Consider the following 27944-nt stretch of genomic DNA (forward strand, 5'->3'; position numbering starts at 1 on the left):
TTTAATTATTCTGAATCACACAACCTGGTGGAAAATACTTGCTTCTGTGAAAATAAAGAGAGGTTTTGATGGAAAGTGCAATTTCCAATGAACTCCTTGGCTTCCATAAATTGTTTGTTTCTAAAAACAATGTTGCAGTAAGTACAGTACATGCTTCAAAACATTTTATAATAATAATGAGCATTCACTCTTCAGGGCATGGACTGTGCCATCCTATGTGTTAGTACAGTACTCTGTGGTCCTGATCCTGATTGGGAATTTTGGGTGATACTGTAATACAAATAATAATCTATATTGTGCTTTACATGTTCAAAGCACTGCACACAACAGTCACTAATTCTCAGAACACCCCTGTGAAGTGAGTGCATAAGTAGTCATATCTTCATTTTAGACAGTACAAATTGAGACAGAAGGTGAAATGACTTCGCCAAACCTATACAGTGAGTAGGTGGCAGAGACAGGACCTTCCAACTCCCAATCCAGTGCTCAGTCCTCTGGAAAAAATGTTATGGATGATATGACTGTTAATAAATGAGGTTCTTAATTCTATCTGTGGTCACTCAGTGTACAGTACGTCCACTCTTTCCTCATTTTATTGGATTCTGCTCTAAAGAAGTTGGCCTAATGCCATGAATCAAATATTAGCCAAAGGCTTTCACAGAGGTCCAGATCCTCAAATATTTAGGCACCTAAGTCCCCAATAATGCCTAAATACCTTTGAGGATCTGGGCCATATTTAATGCAAACGAAGTACCATGCTGTCTAGCTATACAGTGGTTTGGAGAGACCAATGGCACCAGAACTATGCCCGGAAATTGATTTGTACTGTCCAGTTAAGCAGATTTTTAAAAAATTGAATCCTGATTTTCTGTCTTGTGCAGCAATGACTATAGTGTTGCGATTTACAGACAATAATCACAGTAATGATGATGTGTTAGCAGTGTAGGCTCCAGCGCCTTAGGAGACATTTAGCTCTGCTCAGTGTGAACCAAGGCAGCAGGTGTGACGGTGGGATACTCTCCTGTGGGCCGATAAAAGTGTTTGTCACCGGTGGCCTGACTCCCCTGCCCCAGCTGAAGGAGAGAGCCTGGTCCAGCAGGGATCACGCGGGTGATAGGTGGGCGTCGGGAAGAGGGGCTCCAACCCTACTATGCCCCGCTTCCCCTGGCAGATCCCGCACCCCACTGCACCCAGGACCCCTCGGAGCACCAGCCCCTCGCACACCGGAGCCCCTGCTACCGCTGTCCCCTCGCCCCCGCGAGGCCCCCCCCGAGCGCCCGCCAGCCGCTCGCGCAGGCCGCACGTCCCGCAAGAGGCGGCCGGGCGGGGGTCAGGCGGCTCCTCCTCCTGCCGGGTCACGTGGAGTGGGCGGAGCCGGCTCTCGGGGGCGGAGCCCCCGGCCAGCCCCGGCGGGGTGAGTCCTGCTGCCGCCTTCCTTCTCCCTACGAGGCGGGCGGCCGCGGCCGGGAAGTGTTGCAGGGGAGCGCCTGGCGCCGCCGCCGCCGTCCATGTTGGAGGGAGCCGGCACCGAGAAGGAGCCCCTGCTGCCTGCCCGGACAGCGGGCTGCGGCCACCCGCGCAGGGGAACCTTCGGGGCCGGCGACTGCCCCGACCCCGCGGCCTCCTGCACCGTCGAGGACGGTGAGTGGCGCCCGGGGAGCCTCGGGCATGGTTGCCACGGGCTGGTGCCTCGCAGAGGGGTCCCGCTGGGGCAGGGAGATGCTGGGGCGTACCCAGGGACGGGGCTCTCTCAAGGGGCACCTGTCTAAGCGCCTGCCCCTGTAGGGGAGTCCCTCGTAGGTCGCAGATTTCAGAGCAGCAGCCGCGTTAGTCTGTATTCGGAAAAAGCAAAGGAGGACTTGTGGCACCTTGGAGACTAACACACTGATGTGAGCGCCAGCTTTCGTACCTTCCACGGCATGCATCCGATGAAGTGAGCCGTAGCTCACGAAAGCTTGTGCTCACATCAATGTGTTGGTCTCTAAGGTGCCGCAAGTCCTCCTTTTCTTTTTGCATAGTAGGTAGGGAGAGCATAGGCACTGCCGCCCGTGTGCGGGAGCATCTAGAGCATGGTGCTTAAAAGACCCCTTAGATCAGGGATCTCAGTGGCCGGGGGTATTGCCTATGAAAAACCCATAGAACATGGACTTTAGCGCCTGCTGGGCGGTGCTTATAGCATATGGACTAGTGCCTGCAGGACCTCGGCCTTGGTGACACTAGGGTGGGTGGCAGCTGCAGAGCAGAGATTCAGGGCCAATAGAGTGATGCCGGTAATCGTTCTAGACAGAGGGCTTCTCTGCAGGGGGAAACTGATGAAGTAGTTGATGGTGGAATAAAGTGCACTGGAGTAGCTCCCCATCTGGACGCTCTGTTCGGGAATGAAGGTGATTTTATTCTGGAACAGTTTGCTGTGCTTTGGAAGTGCAGTGTTTATTCCAGAATAAAGTGATTGTTTATTCCTAAATAGGATGTCCACACAGGGAGCTATTCCAAATTAGATGTCCTGGAATAAGATAGTTCTGTCAATTTCCCAGTGTAGACAAGCCCTGGTGTATCAGGTTTAATGCCCATAGACTGATAGTGTGTATATATATAGCTGGCATGTAAATTTCAATTTGATTTGTCACATTGCATTATTTATGTTCACTATGCCACTGATTTATTTACTTACTTGTTTTGGATGAGTCTAGCTGACTGGAGATAATGAGTGAACAAAAAACTCAGGTTTAACCTGTTTTTAATCCTCCACTCCTTCATCATGCTGTTTTCTTTTGGATTTATTTTATGTTAAGAGCTAAATGCTTTTCCCCCCTCTCTCTTACAAGAGATGTAGACATCTTAAGTGGGCTTAAGACATCTTTTTGTTGAAGGGAAGGTGTCGTGGAAAATTGTATAAACTAAACTTCACACTGTCTTTAGGCTGGGATTTTCAAAGGAGCCAAAGGGAGGGAGGTGCTTATTTCCTATTTGAAATTCAACAAGAGTTGAGTGGCTAACTCTACAACTCTTATCAAATTTCAGTAGGAATCGAGCATCTAACTCCCTTAGGCTTCTTTTGAAAATCCCAGCCTTAAATCGCAAGGCACTTTACATAATTGTTTCTCAGAGGCCCAATTTTGTGTTGAACTTAATAGCACTCTTGAACTGAATGCCATTTACTCACCATTGTGTGATTTAGATCTTAGACCTTCGTCCATCCCGTGCTTTGCTGTACGTTGGGCTACCCACATTTGCCATTCTTGCCTGTCAACTGCCCTTCTCTCCAAATCTTCCCATTTCATGTTGAGATGCTTGATGTCATTCAGAGATGTTTATTTCCATGTTATTCATGATCTTCCTCTCTTTCTTCTTGCGTTTGCTGGCATCCATTCAAGGGCGGTATTTGGTAAGCGTTCTCTTTTGATTCTCAGCACATGTCCCAGCCACTGATGTTTTCTTTTTTAGATTATTTGTGAGAGGGTGCCTTGTCTAGTCATTTTTCTGACTTCTTCCATTGTGTGACTACTCGTGTTAAATACTGCTTACTATAAGGGTAGAATAATTGGGCCCAATCATGTCTACGCTCTGGGCGCTATAGCTGTGTTGCTACAGCTATGGCACTGTAGCACCGTCGTGTAGATGCTTCCTACATCAACGGAAGGGTTTTTTTGTCACTGTAGGTAATCCATCTCTCTGAATGGCTGTAACTAGGTTGATGGAAGAATTCTTCCATTGACCTAGCTGTGCCTACACTGGGTGTTATGTTGGCATAGCTACGGTGCGATGGGGTGTGATTTTTTTTTTTCACACCCCAGAGCGCTGTAGCTATGTCTACCTGATTTTGAAATGCATCCGATGAAGTGAACTGTAGCTCACGAAAGCTTATGCTCTAATAAATTTGTTAGTCTCTAAGGTGCCACAAGTACTCCTTTTCTTTTTCTGATTTTGAAAATCAGTGTAGACTAGGCCTTTGAGTAGCGCATTCTTGGTAGTGCATAAATCACACACAAACTGTCTTTACTAGAACTGCAAACACATTTATTTTAATATAAAACTTAAGGGTGGGATTTTTCCAAAGTGCTCAGCATTGCCTTAACACTACTCTTACTGAAATCTGTGGGAGCAGAATTAAGTCAATGCTGGGTGCTTTTAAAAATCCCATCCTAACTTCCTCCCTCTTTCCCCAGTTCCTGACAGTATTCCTGTAATCAACTTTGCCATTATTATTCTGTGGTCACACAAATGCGGAATCTAAGATTTAAAAAGATAAGACTAATAAAGGCCTTTTCTGTGGTTTTAAAGCAGCCTCTGTTTTTTTTTTTTTTAAAGCAATTTAATCTATGTTGCATTTGTCTTCATGGTTGATGTCAGGGTCTGTTTAAAAAAGATGTGGTTGTTTCACACGAATATGCAGTGACATTTTAAAATTGTTTGCTAACCTCTTAGGAAATTGAATGCTATTCAGATCAGTCATCTGGGAATTCAGTTCAGTGGTGCATATTGCTTAATGATGCATTATGCTTTTGAACCAGGGATGTGGGCAAAACTATACTACCTATGGGATCAATTTTTTTCTCATAACGTCCCAGTCAGCCTCCTTGACTGCTACGTCCTGCAGGGATAGTTTGGAGGTGCTGGTACTGAACTTCTGTCGGCTATAGGAACGTCAGGGGAGATGGCATCTTCTCTTTTAAAATTCAGGCTCTCTAGAGCCTGTCACTGGCATGTATTATGTGTGTCTCTGAGCCCCATCATCACTTGCTCTCTGAGGGAGAGACTTCTCCACCTCCCCCAGGCATAGACTGTGTCTGATCCCCTTTACTGGATTAATTACCGGGGCAATCAAAGATTCCTTGATGCCAAAGGCATATAGTCAAAATAAAGATGGAAGTGCTCATTCTTCACTCTTGTTGTATATGAAACTTACTACAGACTTTGTTAATTAATTTTGGATTGATAATTTCATAATGGGCTTAAATTGCAGCAAGGGAGATTTAGGTTAGACATTAGGAAAAACCTCCTAACTGTCAAGGTAGTTAAACACTAGAACAAATCACCTAGAATGGTTGTGGAATCTCTATTATTGGAGGTTTTTAAGAACAAACCCTGACAAGCATTTGTCTAACCTGTCTAGATAATACTTAGTCCTGCCTTGGTGAAGGATTCTGGACTAGATGACCTATCAAGGTCTCTTGCAGTCCTACTGCCATGATAATATAACTGTTATGTAGTGATGCTTTATTTTACTTCATTACTTGCTGTCCGTTTTTCCCTTGTTTTGGATCCTGCCCTGGTGGATGTAGTAGTAAAAGCTGTGAGTAGATATAAAAAGGGAGGACCCAGTCCTTCTCCCATTTCAATCTGTGGCACCATTCCATTGAGTTCTTTGGGATCAAGGTCAGGCCCAGAATTTTGAAGCTATAGATCTATTTAAAAAAGGTAAATCTGGATAACAGACTGAAGTTGTGTTGGACAATAGATGCTACCAAAGAGGAATTTGGCTGAGACTCTATTAAATAGGAATTGTTTTGATTTTCTTTATCTCTGATTTTTGATGACTGGAAATGCAGCCCTTTGTGCCCGTAATAACAACTGGAAAAGAGTCAGTCACTTAGACATCATTCCAACAGGATTTATTTCACATTTCCTTTTCTCTGATAAACCTCTCTATGAGCCCTTGCACTGGAGGGGATGTTTTTGTCAGCAAAGCAGTAGACTTCTGGGAATCAAATACTCAAATCCTGACAAAGAAATCCTGACACTGAGTGCTATGTAAGTTACTCAGAGCTTAATGTCTACATGAGGCAATTTACTGGCATGATACAATTATCAACATAATTTAGCAACATCAAGTAAACTGAAAAAAGGCCACTATTTCTCTGAATAAGAGTGTTCAAATGGGGAATTATAACTATAGCGGTAAAGCTATACCAGTATGTTCTGTGTTTTTACAGTGCCTAGCACAATAGGGTCCTGGCCCAGGACTTGGGCTTCCAGAGACTGGTAATAAAAATAATTAACAATAGTAATGCCAGTAAATTTCCCTTTGTAGAGAAGCCTTCGATGTGTGGATGTGTGCATCTTTTGAATAGACTTTGCAAATAGAAATCCTGTCTGCTTGCATAGACGTTAAAGTTCTTTTTGGAAGAGGGGTTATCCTTGTATTCTTGGCCATAATGTCCTCTCCCATTCCCCATACTGTTCTGCACCCTATGTGTTCAGCTGATGTTGACCATCATTGCCAACACGTGGCTGATTTTCAGTGAAGCTCTGTGTGTATAGTTTGTGATAGATGTTGGTGTCTGTCCTTTGTTGTGAAAGGTGCTGTGTAAATGTAAGAATCTTACTCTTATGCCACGTGTGGGGGAGTATGTAACATTAATAGGGACTGAGATTATTCCTACAGAGTAAGTGAGGGTTCAAATAGCAAGTGTATTATAAACAATTTATCTCCCAGATTCTTTTTTTAAAGCCATGACTACCTATTTTTTACGTTTCCTGCAGACTCTTAACTATGTAAGATATGGGAGGTAATTGTCCAGCTCTACTCAGCAACTGGTGAGGCCTCTGCTAGAGTTCTGTGCCCAGTTCTAGGTGCTTCACTTTAGGAAAGATGTGGACAAATTGGAGAGTCCAGAGGAGAGCAACAAAAATGATAAAAGGTTTAGAAAACATGAGCTAGGAGGAAAGGTTAAAAAAAAATGGGTATGTTTGTCTTCGGAAAAGAAGACTGATTGGGGGGACCTGATAAGTCTTCAGATACATTGAGTGTTACAAGGAGGACGGGGATCAGTTGTTCCCCATGTCCACTAAAGGCTGGACAAGAAGAACTGTAATGGGCTTAATCTGCAGCAAGGGAGATTTATGTTAGATATTAGGAAAAACTTTCTAACTATAAAGGTAGTTAAGTGCCAACGGAGCTTGTGGAATCCCCATCAGAACAGATTAGATAAACACTTGTCAGGGATGGTGTAGGTATACTTGGTTCTGCCTCATCTTAGGGGGCTGGACTTAAATGAGGTCCCTTCTGGCCCTACATATCTCTGATTTTTATACTTCATTTTGAGCAATATTGTTCATTTTGGCCCCAGGGTTACCAATGGTCCACACAAATTTTATGCCCCCTCGTTGAAAATGTTTACGTCAGAAATAATGAAAAGGTTATAGAAAGAGCTATTTACTCTAAAGAAGTGTTAGACTGACAAAACATTTTAAATTTCCTGAATTAATAATTTTTTTGTATACCTCTCTTTGCCACACTGCTACACATTGCATTCCACACTTAGGCCTTGTTAAGTTGAAAGGTATGGTTCTTTGCAGGAGATGGGGCATTGTAGGGACACAGTTTGGATAAATTTTTTTGCAAATTTAAGTTTTGGAAACCTTTCTATTGGCCTTTGGTTTTGTAAAAGCTTATTTTTGTACGACATCTTTTGACATTTTGATGGGGAAAGGTTGCTCTTTTCCCTCCCTGTCCCCTTGAAACAAATGACCTGTGAATCTTGAAACCAAACACTTTGCTTTAGAAACACGCTACAGGAGAACCTGAAAGTGAAATTGATTATATATAGACTAGTCTATATTCACTGCAGAATCTGTGAGTAAACCCAGAGTAAAGTGTGAAGAGAAAAGTAAATTTCTTTATTTCATGTTCACTCAGTTAAGGTAGTGTTTATAAGATAGGAAAGGAAGCTTCATCTCTTCATAATCCACATTTAAAAAACACAATAAAATTTGACCACGGTAAGCAAGTTGGTGTGCTGAGACCTCTGCGTATTGTGCTGACTTTTATTATCTGATTTTTGTGGGCTCCCTTTTCCGTTGTTGTCTCTTGTCTTGTACCTAGATTGTAAACACTTTGGGGCACAGATTATCTTTTTGTTTTGTGTTTTGTACAGCACCTAACACACTGGGGTCTTGGACCATGATGGGGATGCCTAGTTGCTACCATAAATAATAATTGGTGCAGCAGGCTTTGCCCAGGTAACATAAATGACCACTGTTTCTTTTAACTTCACAGCTGCTGGAGCTGCCCATGATCTTTACATAAACCAAGCTGTAGTATTTATTGAAGATGCAATACAGGTAAATAGAATTTGTTTCTTTCTTACTGTGCCTACAGTGCTGTGTATTTGTTACATGTTATAATACGATATAGTCATGTGGGTCGTAGAAGTCACAGCTCTTAGACTAGCTCTTATTTTCAGAATCAGTTTATTCCACATTTACTTTACTTAAGGTATTTTGAACAAACTTTGATTGAAGGAACGCTAAATAAGTGATGGTAATAATTATACTTGGTGAAAGTCTAATCCTGAATAGAGCGGGAGACTACTGTCAGAACTCCTGAATTTTATTTCCTGCTCGGTGACTGGCTAATTGCACGGATTTAGGCAAGGTAATTAGCCTCTCTGTGCCTCAATTAATTGAGCTATATATGGCAGTAATGATGCCTACCTCCTATAGGTGCTGAGTTATAATTTATGAGAGTAACATGTCTTGAGGTCTTTGGATGAAGAGGTCTTTATAAAAGCAATTTCTTTCCCATATATCACTTTTTCTTCACATGTGTGCAAGCTAAGGGGTAGTCATTGGTGGACTTCACTTTACATGAACAGTAATTTTTCTTTTTTAGTTGCCTCTATGTCTTAGTATAAAGCTGAAAGTGTCTCAAATTAGGTTTTAAATAGCTTTTTCTCCCTCTTCGAGGTAGCAACCAAATACAGTGTCTGAATTACTTTTCTGTGCTTTGCCTCCTGCCTCCAGTATCGTTCCATAAACCACCGAGTGGACTCCAAATCGCTGTGGCTTTATCGATGGTATTATTCAAAAATTTGGCAGTGGTGAGAACTTGGTATTCTGCTCTTTTTGCTCTCTCATTTAGCAGTGGGTTTTGAAACGACTTCTTGTCTCTGTTTTTTGTTAGTTTGAGTAGCTAATATAATAATTGTTGTTTTATTCCAAAACAAACCTTTCCAGCAAATCAAAATGAGGAATAAATGTGCAAGTGATGAGAACGGACAGTAAGAAGTATTGTAAACTCTTACTCCTGCAGATAGCTCTGTAGAATTCCGTGGGGCTAGTCATATGAGTAAAGACTGTTTGTGGGAATTAAGGGTTTGCAGGATCATACACTACAGTTATTCAAACTTGTATTTGTTATTAGCATTTAATTAAGCAGCAGCAACTGTGTGTCTTCTAGTTCATCTATTTTCCAGTGGGTGCTATTAAAAGTGCAGCATTTTCCAAGCTGCGGTATTTGGTTTGAGGCCAGCCTTTTTATTCTAAATGCAGACAAAAGTCCTGTACTGCTTAGGGGTGTGATATAGTGCTTTCAGATGGTGTCCACTATATGCATTAAGCTTAATACCATTATGAAATTTGATATCCTTCTGATCTCATTTAATTTTGTGATCGGTTTTTGCTTCCTTTTATTCCTGTCTTTATGTTCCCTACTCTTCCAGGGTTTTGAATCTCACCATTACTCTAATCCTGGCTCTGGCTTTCATTGAAAGCCCTTCTTCACTCACTATCACTTCGGATGTACGATATCGCGGCACAGCCTGGGAGCCTCCTTGTGGCCTGAGTGAAAGTATAGAGCTGCTTTGTTTCCTCGTCTTTATAGCTGACGTCTCTGGGAAGGTGAGCAAAGTCATGGTCTGTACAGTATGAAAGAAGCATGTGTGCTTACTCAGCATATTTATGGTAGACGTGATCAAAGTGATCTGTCTGTCCCTCCTTTATATTTTGGGAGATAGTGTAATTTGAAAGGATATTCAGGTTTGCAGGTTTTGAATTTGTGTTGTTTGATTATATCTTAAATTTTTTGAAAAAATGCAACTTCACGTTGATGTATAAAAACGGTGCAAAAACACTTCAAAAATAGGGAGATACTAGTCATGCATTTCCAAGAAATACAATCATATTTCCTTAAATTCAGACAGCTGTTCACTGACAATAAATAAAATGATAATTGTGTTGCTAAAGGCCTGTCAAGGTTCCTTCCCCACTCTGAACTCTAGGGTACAGACGTGGGGACCTGCATGAAAACCCCCTAAGCTTATTTTTACCAGCTTAGGTTAAAACTACCCCAAGATACAAACTATTTTACCTTTTGCCCTTGGACTTTATTGCTGCCACCACCAAGCGTCTAACAAATATATAACAGGGAAAGAGCCTGCTTGGAAATGGCTTTCCCCCCAAAATCCTCCCCAAAGCCTACACCCCCTTTCCTAGGGAAGGCTTGATAAAAATCATCACCAATTTGCATAGGTGACCACAGACCCAAACCCTTGGATTTTAAGAACAATGAAAAAGCAATCAGGTTCTTAAAAGAAGAATTTGAATTGAAGAAAAAGTAAAAGAATCACCTCTGTAAAATCAGGATGGTAAATACCTTACAGGGTAATCAGATTCAAAACATAGAGAATCCCTCTAGGCAAAACCTTAAGTTACAAAAAGACACAAAAACAGGAATATACATTCCATTCAGCACAACTTATTTTATCAGCCATTTAAACAAAACAGAATCTAATGCATATCTAACTAAATTGCTTATTAGCCCTTTACAGGAGTTCTAACCTGCATTCCTGCTCTGGTCCCGGCAAAAGCAACACACAGACAGAGAACCTTTGTCTCCCCCCCCCCCCCCTCCAACTTTGAAAGTATCTTGTCTCCTCATTGGTCATTTTGGTCAGGTGTCAGCGAGGTTATCCTAACTTCTTAACCCTTTACAGGTGAAAGGGTTTTTCCTCTGGGCAGGAGGGATTTAAAGGTGTTTACGCTTCCCTTTATATTTATGACAGGGCCAGATCTGGCTGACCTTATTTGGCCAGGTATTCTTGCTATTTTTGTTAAGTTTGTAGAATTGGGCCCTAAATGATCCAGCTTGCTCAGATTCAGACTAATTTCTGAAGTTTGAACCCTTAAGTGCTTCCTGTTTTTGAAGGATCAGCATTTTGATTACTACACAGATATTTACTCTGTGGGTGTGTATGTGTATATCTATATGGTTTACTCAAAGAGGTGAGGAGCACCTGCAACTTCTGTTGACTCTTACTTAGTTCCTGGGTTCTTAGGTTCTTAGTTCTTAGGATTCAATGTAAGGTGTTTTTTCCACATTCCGTGGGAAATATTTGCAAACAAAGACTGAGGCTTTGTCTACACTGGCAAATTTCTGTGCAGTAAAGCAGATTTCTGTGTTGTAACTCCCTTGGTGTACACACTGCCAAGCCACTGAGTGAGCAGAAACTGTGCAGTTGCAGTGCTCTAAACAAACCACCTCGATGAGAGGAGTTTTCTGTGCCGAGGGTATAGCACCATGGTGCCAGTGTAGACACCCTGGCCAATTACAGTGCTGTGATTGGCCTTTGGGAAGTGTCCCAAAATGCCTCTTCTCGCCTCTCTGGCCATCAGTTTGAACTCTACTGCCCTGCCATCAGGCGACCAACCGTCATCCCCACCTCGTAAATTCCTTGGGAATTTTGAAAGTCCCCTTCCTGTTTGCTCAGTGATGCATGTAGTGGTCTCAGCATATCTTTCCAGGTGAGCAATCCTGCTCTATGCACCAGGCAATCCTCTGCTTGGAGCAATGCCGAGCTGCTGTACCTCATCAGCATTTGGGGAGAGGACGCTGTTCAGTCCCAGTTGCGCCCCAGCCGTAGGAATTATGATACCTACGGATAGATTTCATGATGCATGGCAGAAAGGGGTCATGACCAGGACACACTGCAGTGCAGGGTCAAAGTGAAGGAGCTGCGGAACGCCTACCACAAGGTGTGGGAGGCAAACAGCTACTCCGGTGCTGCGCCCATGAGCTGCACATTCTACAAAGAGCTGGACACGATACTCGGTGGCAACCTCACCTCCACTGTGAAGGCCACTGTGCATACTTCGCTGGCTTGCCTGCCAGTCGAGAGTGGACCGAACCAGGAGGAGGAAATCTTAGACAAGGATGTGAAGGGATGGGGACCCAGAGGCAGAGATGTTTGCAGCCCAGAGCTTTTCTCTACCCCTCAGGAGGCTAGGCAGTCACAGCTGTCGGATCATGGTGAAGCACAAACAGGAGAGGAGGCCCCTGGTAAGTGGCTTTTGATTTTGGGAATCGCTGAAGCGAGTTGTAGGGGGCAGGAGAGTTGCAGAAAGCAGGCTTGTGTCTGTATGATGCATGTACCACCACATGCCTAGTCTGAGTGGTGGAACAGGGTGTTGATTGACTCCCTCACTTCCTGGGAATCTGCCTCAGAGATCTCCATGAAACTCTCATGGAGATACTGGGCAATTCGCGGCTGCAGGTTCTTTGGCAGAGCTGCTTTGTTTCTTGCCCCATTAAGGGTAACTTTCCTGCACCACTCTGCTGTCACTTGGGGCCTGGGGGGACACCATTGCTGCACACAGGCGAGCTGCATAAGGGCCAGGGCGGAAGCCACAGTCTTGGAGAAGACCCTCTCTTGATTCCCTGCTCACCAAGTTATTCCCTAAACTACAAAGGCAAGAGGAGTGCGACATTGATCTTGCAATGCATAGCAGTTACGACACGAAATTGCTTGTGGCATTCACGGAGGTGCTAACCACAGTGGAATGCTGCTTTCGGGCTTGGAAAATAAGCACTGAGTGGTGGGATCACATCGTCATGCATGTCTGGGATAATGAGCAGTGGCTGCAGAACTTTGGGATGAGGAAAGCCACATTCATGGGACTGTGTGATGAGCTCACCCCAGCCCTGTGGCACAAGGACATGAGAATGAGAGAAACAAGTTGGCAATTGCACTGTGGAAACTGACTACTCCAGACTGCTACCGATCGGTTGCTAACCAGTTTGGAGTGGGAAAGTCGACCGTTGGACTCGTGTTGATGGAAGTGTTCAGGGCCATTAATTGCATCATGCTCCAAAAAACCATGACTCTGGGCAATGTGCGTGACATTATGGATGGCTTACAAATGGGCTTCCCTAACTGCAGAGGGGCGATAGATGGCACACATATTCCAGTTCTGGCACCTAGCCAGATCACCTAGCCACTGAGTACATTAATCGTAAAGGGTATATCTCAATGGTTCTCCAGGTGCTTGTAGATGTGGGTGTTTCATGGACATTAACTCAGGCTGGTCCAGAAAGGTGCACGACGCACGCATCTTTTGGAACACTGACCTGTTCAGGAAGCTACAAGCAGGAACTTTCTTTCTGGACCAGAAGATCACCCTAGGGGAAGTCAAAATGCCCATTGTGATCCTGGGAGACTCTGCCTACCCCTTAATGCCGTGGCTTATGAAGCCATGTGTGGGGCACCTTGACAGCAGCAAGGAGTGGTTCAACAGGCTGAGCAAGTGCAGAATGGGTGTTGAGTATGCTTTTGGCTGTTTAAAGGCCCGTTGGTGCTGCCTCTATGGGAAGCTGGACCTGGCCGATGACAATATTCCTATGCTTATAGCTGCATGCTGTACGTTCCATAATATTTGTGAAGGGCAGGGTGAAAGTTTCACTCAGGGCTGGACCGCTGAGGTTCAGTGCCTGGAGGCTGAATTTGAACTTCCAGAGACCAGAGCTATTAGAGGGGTGCAGTGTGGGGCCATAAGGATCAGGGATTCCTTTAGGCAGCAATCTGAAGCTGAAAGCCACTAATATTTGTTGCTATGCTCGGGAATGCAGTGCTTGTAATGCTAGGAGGTGATTGTGATTGGTGTAGATGATGCACTTTGAAGGTGTAAGAAAATTGCCTGTTGCTTTGTAGGGCTCTGTTTGCTTTCAATTAATGTAATAAAGATTACTTTCAAACCAAAAAGAATTATTTTATTAAAAAAACAGCCAGAGGAGAGAGAAACAAAAAAACAAATCAGCACTGAGGGGGATGGGGGAAGGGAGGGTCCCAGCAGTAGGTGGGGTGCCGGGATGGTTAAAGATTTGTGTATGTCCAGGTATCATATCCAGCCTCTCCTTTGGAGTACAGTGCAGCGGGTACTGTACTTCAGCAGGGCTAAACTGCAGAGGGACGAGTGTTGAGTGCAGTAGGTACTGGGAGTCCGCAAGGCTGGTCTGTGACGAGGCAGGAATGTAATGCAGCGAGTACAGACTGGAGCCAGGAGGTTGATAAGAGGTGTGTTGGCGGTGTCTGGGGGGTGCATGGGAAAGAGTTTTGCAACAAAGGCTGCAGGGGAGGAGCTGCTCAGTTTGCAGCGCTAGTAGTGCCTGGAGTATGTCTGCTTGGTGCTCCATAATGTGTAAGAGCTGCTCCATGGCTTCGTTCTGGTGCGCCGCATTCTCCTTTCTGTCCCTCTTCTTTCTGACCTGCTACTCCTTCAATTCTTGTTTTTTGGCCGTGGAGTGCATCATGACATCACGCAGCAAGTCCTCTTTAGTTCTTCATTTTCTAATTCTGTGCAGCCATTCAGCTGGTGATAACAGAAGGAGGCTGGGCTCCCAAGGTCATATCTGTGAAGCCAAAATGCAACATTTTACAGAAGCAATATTGTTTGCAACACACAGACCACTGATTTAAAACACAGCCACTATTCACAAACCTTTCACTAACTGGCTGACTCCAGGCAAGCACACATGAGCCACAAGACTTCCAAAATGGAGAGTTGCCGTAGGGACAGGGGAAATCAGTGTTCCAGGACCATGCTGTACACTGGGCACGGGGCTCTTGGGGAGAGCCAGCACTATGGGGGGGGGCCCTTATAATCATTCCTGTCCCAACATTTTCCACAGGCTATGTTCATTATGGAAGATACCTTGCTGCTGTTAGTGAGAGCGAGCAGCATATTGATCAACAGTGCGGGATCCATTCCTGCAGACCGAAGAGGCAGAGCATGCAGTACACAAACTGTTGAAAGAATGTGCTAAATGCGGACGGAAGCACAGGGGTTGCTGGGATGTGAAGCAATGCATCACGAGGCATTGGGACAGGACCCAGGATGCCCCGCAACCCCCTCCGCCTTCCTAGAACTCTTAGTGGCAGATGAGGAAGAGATGCTCTGTGTGATAGCTGCCCAGAGTGCACTGCTCCGAATACTGCTGCAAGTACCGCAAGTGTGAACACGCTATTGCGCAGACAGCTGACAGCGTGAACACACAACAGCAGTTTCCCTTCAGTGCTCTGTGAGCGGCACTGTAACTCTGCCAGTGTAGACATACCCTTAAAAATAACACATCTTTGACAGTGTATTTGGATCAGTTTCCTTTTCAGTTTAGTCCCTGCTCAACTTGTTATGGTTTAACAGATGTTTAAATTCTGTTTGCCTTCCAGAGTTATTTAATTGGTTGGGAAGAATTTCAGAAAACAAAATGGCTGCTGGCTTATATCCTGACGCTGGTGGTTTCCCTTATCGACTGGACTGTGTCTCTGAGCTTTTCTTGTACAGAGGTAAGAACTGTTGTTCCCTCCATCGCACCCCAAACTATCAGCAGGCTTGTGGCAGGAAGGGAATTAATGCAGGGAAGGCAGTTAGGAGGGCCTAGACTGTGTGGTGCCTACAAATTTCAGTGCAGGGTGGGGTGTCTTGCTTTTATTATCTTGTGTTTGCTGCTAAAGTGAGCATAATGAGACGTTAGGAAACACCTGCTGTAGCAAAGCTAGTCTTTAGGGGCTCTTAATTTGAATTTCTTAGTAAAGGATGTAATACTCTCTGTAAAATTAAATAAAGCTTTGCCAATATAAGTAGTTTTTGTGATAATTTGAATGGAATAGAAAAGAATCTGGCCATTAGCAGAAATTTCATTTTGCAGGAGGGAGAGGACAGAATTTTCTATTGTATTTAACTGTGTAGGATTTATGGAAGGTAGCTGCCCATGGCTAACCCTCCCTCTCAAAATGTCGAGATAAATATAGTGCCAAATCTTGCGTTTTCAGAGGGAGTTGCAGTCATTTTAACCATGTGACTTTACAAGAGCAATATGATCAAAAATCTTGTGACATGCTTCTAAACACACATATCCTAATGATAGTAACCTAGCTTTAGTAAGATAGTAACTCATCTTTCTCCACTTTGCAATAGCTCCCCTCGCTGTAAGTAACTCGCACTGAATCATCGTCATCAATCAGTGATTACAAAATATTCAAATGTACAGGAAGAGAATGAGGTTGGAATTTTGCATTTTGTGTTAATGCAGATTCCTGTGCCAAAGCCGTTGTCAAACACCACTCATCCACCTCCAGCAAAGCATGTAAACCTTGCTTCAGGTCATTTGCAGGAGTAGCCAGGGGTTTAATGCAATTGGCACTGTTAGTGTTAAACTGTTAGCCTCACAATTTTGTAATGCATGTTTTAGTGACTAGGATACTGGTGCAGTGGCAAAGAAAGAATTTTTAATGTTGAATGGACATAACAGCTGAACTTGCATGTGAAGCAGGAGTGTTCTGCTGTCCCAGCTAACTTCTTTTTTTATATTTTACCTGAGAGACAAGGTGGGTGAAGTAATATCTTTTATTGGACCAATTTCTCTTAGTGAAAGAGACAAGCTTTTGAGCTACACAGAGCTCTTCTTCAGGTCTGGGAAAGGTAATCAGAATGTCACAGCTAAATACAAGATGGAACAGATTGTTTAGTATAAATAGTTTACCCATATTGTAAGAGACCAAGGTGAAGTGCCAGTTAGCTGCAGTCATAGGACTAAAAAAGAGGGGATTAGTGGGTTACAGATTGGATTTATAGTTTACTATAACAATGTGTTTATTAAGTTTGTGATTTCTAGTGTCTAGCAAAGTTATGAATGAAAGCTCTTCTTTTGAAGATGTTGTGCAAGTTTCCTTTGAGGATGAGGATTGAGAGGTCAGATATGGAGTAATCATTTTGTGAAGAGTGTTCACCTGTGGGTGATAGTGTTTTTTGTCCTTTATCATTTTTTGTGTGTGAGTTCTATATCTGACTCATCAAACCCCATCTTCAGAGGAAACTTGCACAACACTTTCAAAAAACAAGCCTGGGAGCTTAAATTCATAACTTTGCTAGACACTAGAAATTAATTTCCCCCCTACTGTTACTCAACCTTCTTGTCAACTGTTTGAAATGGGCCATCCTGATTATCACTACAAAAGTTTTTTTTTCTCCTGCTGATAATAGCTCACCTTAATCGATTACTCTCGTTAGAGTTGGTATGGCAACCCCCATTTTTTCATGTTCTCTGTATATATATCTTCCTACTGTATTTTCCACTGCCTACATCTGATGAAGTGGGCTTTAGCCCACAAAAGCTTAGGCTCAAATAAATTTGTTAGTCTCTAAGGTGCCACAAGTACTCCTCATTCTTTTTATGGACTTAATAAAGACACTGGAATTATGGCTTATTACAAAAATCTGTAACCCACTAACAGCCCCCCCCCGCCTCTCCTGTGACAAGAGGGGTGTTAACGGGTCACTTCATCTTGAATGGACCCTTGAAATATGTATTAACTACTTATGCTAAATAATCTATTCCACCTTGTATTTAGCTGTGGCACTCAGGATTTGTATACACTGGTAAGTGAGAGACAAAACTTTTGTCGTTCAGAGGTGTTAAAACCCCCCTCCCAAAAGACAAAAGTTGATGACAAGCGCTGGTGTGAACAACATTTTGTCGGCAGGAGAGCACTCTCCTACTGACAAACAGCAGCTACGCTGCATGTCTTATAGTGACTCAGCTATGTTGCTAAAATCTGCGTAGTGTAGACATAGCCTTGGAGTACGTTTCCCAGACCTGAAGAAGAGGTCTGTGGAAGCTCGAAACCTTGTGTGTCTCACCAACGGAAGTTGGTCCAATAAAAGATATTGGACCCATCTTGTCTTGATAATATCCTGGTACCAATGCTGCATACTTTTGAAGCAGGTTTAAATACAATAATAACAACAAAAAAGGCATCAGACCAAAACCCTGATTGAGGGAATGAGGTAAATGTCTTATTTTGTTGCTTCATCAGGTTAAGCAGTCTCTATATTGGCTAGCAACTACTTCTGAATCCAGACCATTTTTAATATTTAGGCCTGGTCTGTACATAGTTTTTGTACATTTTGTGATTTTTCTACTGAAAGAGTTAAATCTGCACAGTAGTGCTCTATCGTATTATAACCTATTCTCCTCCTTTTATGGGAATGAGCTATACTGGGATAAGCTCCTTTATATTAATATAGCTGCATCCAAACTTGGGTGGTGGTGGGCTTGTACTACTTCCACTATACAGGTATAGTTAAAATGGTATAGTTTTTGTGTATAGAAAAGCTTTTTGGGAAAACCCGATGCACCCTAATGTACAAATCCTGGACCCAACTGTCCGTAAACTAAATAAAACCGTGCGTGTCTAAAATGGTACATTTATCTCCATCCCTCATCCTTGTAGTGATCCTAATAATTTTTCAGTGGCCTAAGGAGTCCTTCAGCAAAATCAGAGAAGTAAAGACTTTATATTTCTAATCTAAAAAATTAGAGAGGGGAGAGGGGAAGCAGAAGTAAAAGATAAATACAGCATGAAAAGTTACTGTGTTCATATATAATAAAAAAATCAAATGACAAAACTGTTTTTCCCTTTGAAGATCACTTTAAAAAAATTAAAGAATTTTGTTTAAAAAAATATTTACATAAAGGCTGATTTAAAAAAAAAAACCACTAGATTTTTGTAAGTTGCTTTCCCCTGTGTGCAATACAAGTTGCCTTTTGCTTGCAGAATAAAACTTTGTAAAATCATATACTTGGTAAGGGATTGACAACTAACGGTTAGAACAAGGGACTGAGTCAAGAATCCAGGATTATGGCATGCTCAGCCACTGATTCACTCTGTGTCCTGGAGCAGGTTATGTATTAGCTGCTTTGAAAATTCCACCCTTCACCTTTGTGTGCCTCAGTTTACCTGTCTGTAAAGTGAAACGAATGATCAATAGGTGCCTTGCAAGATGATGGAAGACTAATTCATGAGTGTTTGTAAAACACACTGAGATCCTTGTGTACAAGGGGCTTTAGAATTACAAAGTATTCTAATCGCCTTCAGTTCTTGTCTGACCTTTGGACTGGGTTTAGCTGTTGCATAATAAAAATTCCTTTTATGAAGTGTCATTATTTCTGGAAACCCATCTTTTTCTTCTTTTCTGACAAAAATGCCTAAAAAATTAGTGATGTCTGCTGTGTGAAACTTCGTAGGGCTCAATACCAAATTCACTATTTTATTTTCACAGACTGTGAGGATAAGACGAATTCTTCGGCCTTTCTTTCTCCTTCAGAACTCCTCTATGATGAAAAAGACATTGAAATGCATCAACAGCACTCTGCCAGAAATGGCAAGGTAGGTAACAGCACAGTAATTTCCCTCAGATCTGTTGCAGCCTTGTACCTGAACATGCCTTTTAGGTAGTCTCATTATTCTGGGAGTGCGGAGTCTGGACAGGTTCTATGTTGAGGAAAAAAAAAGAAAAGGAGTACTTGTGGCACCTTAGAGACTAACCAATTTATTAGAGCATAAGCTTTTGTGAGCTACAGCTCACTTCAGCTTATGCTCTAATAAATTTGTTAGTCTCTAAGGTGCCACAAGTACTCCTTTTTCTTTTTGCGAATACAGACTAACACGGCTGCTACTCTGAAGCCTATGTTGAGAGAGACCAGCTAGGTAAATGATTAGACGCTGAGTGGATGAAAGAAAGTCCGTTACAGGAGCAGGCTGTGGCCTACCTATAGCTGGGAAAATTATCTATGCAGTAACTTAAATGTTACCCTAGTGGTGAGCTAATTCTGTTCTGTATAGTTTCTCATACTGCGCTCGTCACTGTAGTATTTGAGTGCCTTCCAGTAGTGCATTAAGTTATGTGACTAAGGGTTGGTCTACACTACAGAGTTAGGTCGACCTAACTCTGTAGGTGCGTACACTACAACTTGCTCCCGCTGATTTAAGTCCCCCACTACACCGACCTAATAGCTCTAACTCCGTGAGGGGCGTAGTGCTTAGGTTGATGTAGTTAGGGTGATGCAGTGTCTGTGTAGACGCTGTGTTACTTACTTTGCCTGTTGGCTGTCAGCCCCGCACGGGGCTTAGAGCTGGAGCCCTCCACCCCAGGGTTAACAGTCCCAGCTGTCAGCCCTGCACGGGGGTCATAGTTGGAACCTTCTACCGCAGCGAGGGTGTGTGTGTGCTCCAGCTTTCAGTGCCCCACAATGCCCCACACAGTTAAGTCGATGGAAGCGCTCCTGGTGAGGACATGCACCACCAACAGAGGGGGTGTAGAGTGGACATGAACCATGGTAGTAATTACTGCAGTGGCTGTATGTCGACCCATCTTAGGTTGACTTAATTTTGTAGCGTAGACAAGGCCTAAATCTGCAACTGTCATGTGTTGTTTGTTTTTCTCTTCCTCTTCCTGGAGAAGAGGCATGAGCAGTGGAGTATTTTGTTTTGGTAGGCTTTTAGGGTTCGTTAGGTTGGTTGCTTGTTTTAAATATGCATGTTACTATGCTTCCCATCACAATGGCCAAAGGTTCTCAAAGTTTCACTTCCTTTCTGGGAGCTTGAGACCTGGTGATTCTGTACCTCATCCTGAGAGTTGTGGGCATGATCACTTCTCAGTATCAGATCACTTGTCTATTTTAAGTCTTGCCAGCAAGCATGTGGTGCCTCTAAAACAAGTAGCAGTAGTGATGATTTGTGCATGTGAACGTGTTTGTCTCTCACACTTTTATATAATACTTGAAACTCATACAGATCTTTTTATATTGAAAGTATTATTGTGACTGGGGTCCTAGTGGGGAGTCAGCTGTGGTCACTCAATTAGAGGGAAATGGAAAGAATGGGGCAGACAATCCCCATAAAGCTAGTGGCTATTCCAATACTTAGATTTACCAAGCCAGTATAAAACAGCTTCTTTATTACCTTACTGGTTACTCAAAAGTCCAAACAACACAGTTCCCTTAAAGTGATCCAGCCTCTGGTCTTCATCCAGGTACCCACATCAAATATGATGAAAATTTCTATAAATCTTATTTCATCATATAAAAGAAAAGGTTCTACCAATTCCAAAGGACTGGACACATTACTTCCTAGGTTAATGAATGTTTCACATCTTACCCAAATACACGCTACAGCCAATTCTTACTAACTAACCAAAAAGTTACTAAAAAACAAAAGGAGAGAGAGTATGATTAAAAGATCAGTGTACATACAGACATGAGTTCAGTTCATTGAGGTTCAGATCCACAGCAGAGATGGTGATCTTTGTAGTTGCAAAGAGTTCCTTTAGAATTCAGTTCATAGGTCATAGTCCAAATCTCATATTCAGGGCGTACCAGCATAACTGGGACCTCAATCTTTCAACTTAAACTTCCCCCGAAGAAGCTTACGCAGATCTGAAATGACAGAATCGGGACCCAAGGATCTTTTGTACAATTTCATGTCCTCTTTGACAAGTTGGGAGTTCTTCGGGGAACAAAAGGTAATTAGGATGATTTTGAAGGTGGTCCATTACCAGTATTTAGCTATCCGAATTAACATAAGGCCATTTGCTTGTTCCTCCACCATTCACAGTACTTTTCAAAGAGTGATGAATACCGAGATATCCCATGTTTACAATTCATTTAAATGATATCAGAATACAGCATAGACAGGGACTGTTGATTACATTGTCGATCCTACTCATATATATGTAAATACACAAAAACACAAATGTTATCTCCCTACATGTCTTTTGAGGGTTATTTATTTTGCAGGATGTTTAACCCTTTCTAGCCATGCATCACACCTCCAATATGAGACTGTTGTGGAATGGCAAAATTAGAGGTCCTGGATACACCTTAAGGACCTTCTAACATTGATATGAGCTGTGTTTACATCGAATTCTTTATAAGGTCAAATTATTAATGCATGCTTTGGTGCCAGCTAAAAACTTAGTCCATAGTTTGTGAAACATTTTAGTGATTCCAGGGTTTGCGCTATGTGTTAACTTAACATAGCCATTAATGTTTTTCAAAGAGTATTTGCCCTGGCATTCGGCCATGAAGGCTGTGAGGTGTTGTACCTCAGTTTCCCTTTGTGCACATCAATTCAAACTTGGAGTGGTTTTTCTGCTGAATACAGTTTCAAGATTAGATACGGGCACTAACTGTGAAATATCAATATCACCAGGCCTTTCAACATAGTGTGTGTTGTCATGTAATGAAACTGTATAGCCATGAAGGCTTTTACAACATGAGTTCTTATGCATCACCCTCAATATGTTCAAGGGTTTTTCCAAAAAACCATGCACATTTGTACATTTTTACAGTTCTTGGTATAAGCAACAAGTTAGTTACAATCATTAGCAATAGCATCAGTTTTATCACAAGTGTACATTTACAGTTATTTTTGTCATGCCAAGCCTTTTGGTTTAGACAAATCATTCTTTCGGTCAGCTTGTTCAATATCCTTTTTGAACTTTTGTAGTTTTTTCTTGACCTCAGGGTGTTCCTTAACATAGGCTTTCAGTTTAACCACTTCATTGGGGTCTTGGTATTTTAGGGTTAACTTGTGGCTTTTATTTGCAAGGTTTAATCCTTCCCTTCCTTCCTGACTAGTAGGGTCAAAATCTGAACTCTCTTTATAACAAAACCCATTGACTGGCTGGGTGTGTCCTTTTTGCTACCAACTACGTGCAAGTCTTTCTCTCCCCAGTGAGTCAGATAATTTGCATCAACACAGATGCTAGCTTGTTTACTGGTTTTCAGATCCTTAACTGTTACCAATTCCAAGGCTGGACTCTATCTTAAAGAGATACCATCCATTTTCACTAGCATGTTAAACTCAAGGTTCTTTTGTCCTTCCATAACCAACTTCTGTTTTCACATGGAATCAGATGTCAAGTCCACTAAGAGACTACAAGACCTGTCCAAACAGTCTAGAGATGAGAGTTTACCTGCCATTTTCACTCAATCTGAAACCTTCTTAAAGCTATGTACACTGGGTCTTTCTAAAGCAAAGTCAGTGGATCTATCTCAGAAAGACTCTGGCAGTTGGGAAATAAGTCTCCCAAACAAACTGTTGCTTTCTCTATACAGTGATTCACCCTGAGTCAATCAAATCACTTCCATACCCATCAGTTGCAGCAAACTGCTTGAAAAACTACCCTGAAGATTTTTCTCTTCAGGAATCTTTTTTTAAGCAACAACCCATTTTTTAACAAAAATTCTGCTGTTACCCTTTTCACCTAGGGCTTGCTCTAGAGGAACCTTTTCCTGAGCAGCAACAGACTCTTTATGGATTTCACTTAAATTCAGAATCACCTCTGTCCCATTGGTTGGATTTTCACAAAACCCCTTTCAGGTAAACTGCTAGACTTTATAGTCACAAGGTTAGAAATATGCTCTTCCTTGTTACAAGTTTCCACGCTGTCAGTGGGTAACATAATCAAATCACCTTCATGCTTTCCTTGTGCCGTGGGTGTGATATCACCCGGATCAGACAAGGTTGTCATGTCCTTACCCAGCAACACACTAGCAACAGGCAAAATAGAAGCACCAGAATCGCTTGGTCTCTGGGAGCTATTTATGACATTAACTGGATGCAAACTAGTTACAATGTCACCATCCCTAGCAGACACAAATTTAGGAACATTCCCTTCCTGGGCTTTAGTTAAATCCAGATCTAACTCTGGGACAACTGATAAATTTTCAACTAGCAAAAACTGAGAAGCATTTTCTGTCTGCTTTACAGACAAAGGACTGGAGAAACATTCTCCTTTAACAGACAAACAGCTTGGGATATTGTTTCCCTTGTCCCAGCACATGTGGCTGTTCATGGACAATTGCTTGGAGATTGGGGTAGCTACCTTCTTAGGCAAGTCATTACCCCTAACAGACACAGGAACATTTCCTTCACTGTCACAATTCTCCACACTGGTAACAGGTAAGGTATAGGGATACTCGTGTTCCACTAACCGTGCCTTCCCAAACTGCTGATTAGTCAAAGCCATCAGCTCAGAAGGCTGCCTATGCTTATCTAAACTTCCTTTGCCTTCCCCTGCCTTAGCAGATAAACTGCTGTTTTCCACAAGTAGTGTCTTACTACACTGAGCTATTTTAAGCACATCACTTTTACCTGGGTCAGGCTCATTTTCCCAAGTTTTACTAGCCAACAATTTATCACTTACCAAGAATGTATCCCTTCCTTCCTCAGTTAGGGCTTTAACCTGATCACCAATTTTAATTTGCTCTAGAGAAACGTCTTCCTGAGCCTTATCTAATGCCAGATTCACTTCTGAGATACCAGACAGATGCTCAGAAATTTTTTCCACATATACACTGCTTCTTTGCACAGACAAACAACCATCTTCCTCAGACAAATATTTGGAGAAAACCTCCATAGGCAAATCCTTACCCCTGATAGACACAGGTTCAGGACTATTTCTTTTCTGTGCTGGTTTATGTCATCAACTTGATTGAACTAAGTTTTAATATCATCCCCAATCAAATGATCCTTAGGCAATAACTTCATTACACCAGCTGTAACTTCATGTTTAACACCATTCCATTCAAAGGGATTCTGGCTATAGGCACACTTACCATAAACTCATAGAGGATTACAATATTCACACTCTATTTGGTAAATAATCTTCCTCTTTGACAAGATCTGCTTTAACAAGAGTGATGTTAGAAGCTGTAATTTGCCCTAAACTGCTTTTCCCATTGACTTTTACATTCTTCGCACAAGTTATGGGGTTACCTTCACCCAAGCTCACAGTAAAAGTATTTACATACAAGGTGGCAGTGTTGGGGTAAATTTGGTTACACACAGACAACTGCTTAGAGTCAAACAACATACCCACAGTTCTTAGAAACTAGATATCAGAGTAGCAGCCGTGTTAGTCTGTATTCGCAAAAAGAAAAGGAGTACTTGTGGCACCTTAGAGACTAACAAATTTATTAGAGCATAAGCTTTCGTGAGCTACAGCTCACTTCATCGGATGCATTTGGTGGAAAAAACAGAGGAGAGATTTATATACACACACACACAGAGAACATGAAACAATGGGTTTATCATACACACTGTAAGGAGAGTGATCACTTAAAATAAGCCATCACCAACAGCAGGGGGGGGAAGGAGGAAAACCTTTCATGATGACAAGCAGGTAGGCTAATTCCAGCAGTTAACAAGAATATCAGAGGAACAGTGGGGGTTGGGGTGGGAGGGAGAAATACCATGGGGAAATAGTTTTACTTTGTGTAATGACTCATCCATTCCCAGTCTCTATTCAAGCCTAAGTTAATTGTATCCAGTTTGCAAATTAATTCCAATTCAGCAGTCTCTCGTTGGAGTCTGTTTTTGAAGCTTTTTTGTTGAAGTATAGCCACTCTTAGGTCTGTGATCGAGTGACCAGAGAGATTGAAGTGTTCTCCAACTGGATTTTGAATGTTATAATTCTTGACGTCTGATTTGTGTCCATTCATTCTTTTACGTAGAGACTGTCCAGTTTGGCCAATGTACATGGCAGAGGGGAAAAACTATCTTTGCTGTTGAGAAGAGCTGGCTTTTAAGGATGATACAGTTCCTGTTGTTCCTTTATTCTTCTGAGTTGGAGCTTCAGTCTGTCCACTTCTGCCTTGGCATCTAGTTCCTGCAATCAAATATATGCCATTCTTTGTTCATGTTCAGAACACAGGCATTCTTTTTCAGTAGCTTCTCCTTCCATATGAGCTATTTTTTTGCTTTTGTTCAAGTTCAAGAACAGCTGGTTTCTCACTGCAAGCATTTTCGTTGGGTCTGCTTCCTTATCACTGGCAGCTAACAGATTTTTCAGTTCCTGCTCTGGGGCCTTTTGCTTAAAATCCAACCCACTCTGTAAGCACAATTCTTCCAGGCTTTTTCTATCAGGATCTTGATCATGGGTCACTCACTGTAACTGATTTTTAACCCTGACACTCTCCAATATCAAAATTAAATTTTGACAAGCGTGTGGTTCTGCATCCAAAAATCCAATTAATCTGTGGTAATGTGTATCCAACCACGACTATGCCACTGTGACTGGGGTCCTAGTGGGGAGCCAGCTGTAGTCACTCAATTTGGGGGGAACTGCAAAGAATGGGGCAGACAATCCCCATAAAGCTGGTGGCTATTCCAATACTTAGATTTACCAAGCCAGTATAAAACAGCTTCTTTATTACCTTACTGGTTACTCAGAAGTCCAAACAACACAGTTCCCTTAAAGTGATCCAGCCTCTGGTCTTCATCCAGGTACCCACATCAAATATGATGAAAATTTCTATAAATCTTATTTCATCATATAAAAGAAAAGGTTCTACCAATCCCAAAAGACCGGACACATTACCTCCTAGGTTAATGAATGTTTCACATCTTTACCCAAATACACGCTACAGCCAATTCTTATTACTAAACTAAAATTTATTAAAAACCAAAGAGAGAGGGTATGGTTAAAAGATCAGTGTACATACAGACATGAGTTCAGTTCATTGAGGTTCAGATCCACAGCAGAGATGGTGATCTTTGTAGTTGCAAAGAGTTCCTTTAGAATTCAGTTCATAGGTCATAGTCCAATGTCCAAATCTCATATTCAGGGCGTATCAGCATAACTGGGACCTCAATCTTTCAACTTAAACTTCCCCCGAAGAAGCTTACGCAGATCTGAAATGACAGAATCAGGACCCAAGGATCTTTTATACAATTTCATATCCTCTTTGACAAGTTGGGAGTTCTTCGGGGAACAAAAGGTAATTAGGATGACTTTGAAGGAGGTCCATCACCAGTACTTTAGCTATATGAATTAACATAAGGCCATTTGCTTGTTCCGCCACCATTCACAGTACATTTCAAAGAGAGACGAATACTGAGATATCCCATGTTTACAATTCATTTAAATGATATCAGAATACAGCATAGACAGGGACTGTTGATTAAATTGTCGACCCTACTGGTATATATGTAAATACACAAAAACACAAACATTATCTCCCTACATGTATTTTGAGGGTTATTTATTTTGCAGGACGTTTAACCCTTTCTAGCCATGCGTCACAACTATGTACATTAATCCTCATAACCCCCTTGCATGAGGGGAATCAGGCATCAACTGGTTAAATGACTTGTCCAGGACCCCTGAGAGAATCTGTTTCGGAGGTGTGAGTAGAACATAGGGAGTTCTTGGGTCCCAATTATGAACTCAAACCGTTAGGCTACCTTCTCCTTTGATGCATTTATTGCAGGATGCTTTACTTCAGTATTTTCATTCTTGGGGGAGCGTTAGCAGTACAGATATTGATTCGTATGTTCTTATTAGAAACCATTAACTAGAAATCAAAGTAAGGGGTGCAATCACACAGCATGTTGCTTTTTTAAAGAGACCTGTTCCTGCACATGCGTGTGTATGGTATATAGACTTTGCTATATCCCCTCACATCTCTTTGATTCACACAGGGCATATTAATCTTAGAATCAAAGATCTATACAAACCCACTAAGACTATATATTTTTGCCAAAGGAGGTCATAAGGCCTAATGCTATAGAAACAATCCTCATAATTAGGTGACAGAAGACTATGACCCTGATTTTGGAAAGCATTTAGATGCATACTTAAGTCCCATTGACTTCAGTCCTGCAGTCAGTTTTGATTAAAGTCAATGACGCATGCTTACGGGTCTTGAATTGGGGATGCTATTCTGAATGAGGCCTGTATGATTTGTTTAATTACTTTGCTCTAGCTTTTTTTAAAAACATTGTTTTTGTTTAGGACTGCATCCTCTTGTGTTTTAGCAAAAGAACTGATGTCGACATATATATTTTCTCTCTGATAGTGTTGTTCTGCTGCTAGCTGTTCACTTGTGTCTCTTTACCATGTTTGGCATGCTGCTGTTTGCTCGATCAAAGGTAACTAATAACTAACATTTATGCTGTGACAAATCCCAATATTGTTTTTTCTGGCCTGAGTGGCTGTTGCGTATGTTGATTGTCTGACTAAGCCAGAGAAATCCATTCCCCAAGAACAGATAGGTTCCCCAGCCTTCTTTGTCAGAACTCTTGGGATGGATTTATAATCTCTTA

At 42.2% G+C, this 27944-nt stretch overlaps 1 protein-coding gene across 5 annotated transcripts in view; it reads left to right on the top strand.

The window, feature by feature from the left end:
• Window positions 1-1071: 1071 nt before the first annotated feature.
• The window catches only part of TPCN2 (two pore segment channel 2), a 66439-nt gene continuing 39566 nt past the window's right edge, over window positions 1072-27944 (top strand). The window contains exons 1-7 of one of the 5 annotated variants that reach the window (XM_043516123.1): window positions 1072-1641; window positions 8000-8064; window positions 8746-8822; window positions 9444-9621; window positions 15222-15338; window positions 19114-19220; window positions 27698-27770. In XM_043516123.1, the coding sequence (XP_043372058.1) occupies window positions 1509-1641; window positions 8000-8064; window positions 8746-8822; window positions 9444-9621; window positions 15222-15338; window positions 19114-19220; window positions 27698-27770 (750 nt within the window). In that variant the 5' untranslated portion in view covers window positions 1072-1508. Of the gene's footprint in view, window positions 1642-7999; window positions 8065-8745; window positions 8834-9443; window positions 9622-15221; window positions 15339-19113; window positions 19221-27697; window positions 27771-27944 lie in introns of those variants that run through there. The other 4 variants (XM_038406586.2, XM_043516124.1, XM_038406587.2 and 1 more) reach the window with 4 other exon arrangements.

The sequence above is a fragment of the Dermochelys coriacea genome, chromosome 6 (genome assembly GCF_009764565.3).
Source record: "Dermochelys coriacea isolate rDerCor1 chromosome 6, rDerCor1.pri.v4, whole genome shotgun sequence".
NCBI classification, from domain to species: Eukaryota; Metazoa; Chordata; order Testudines; family Dermochelyidae; genus Dermochelys; species Dermochelys coriacea.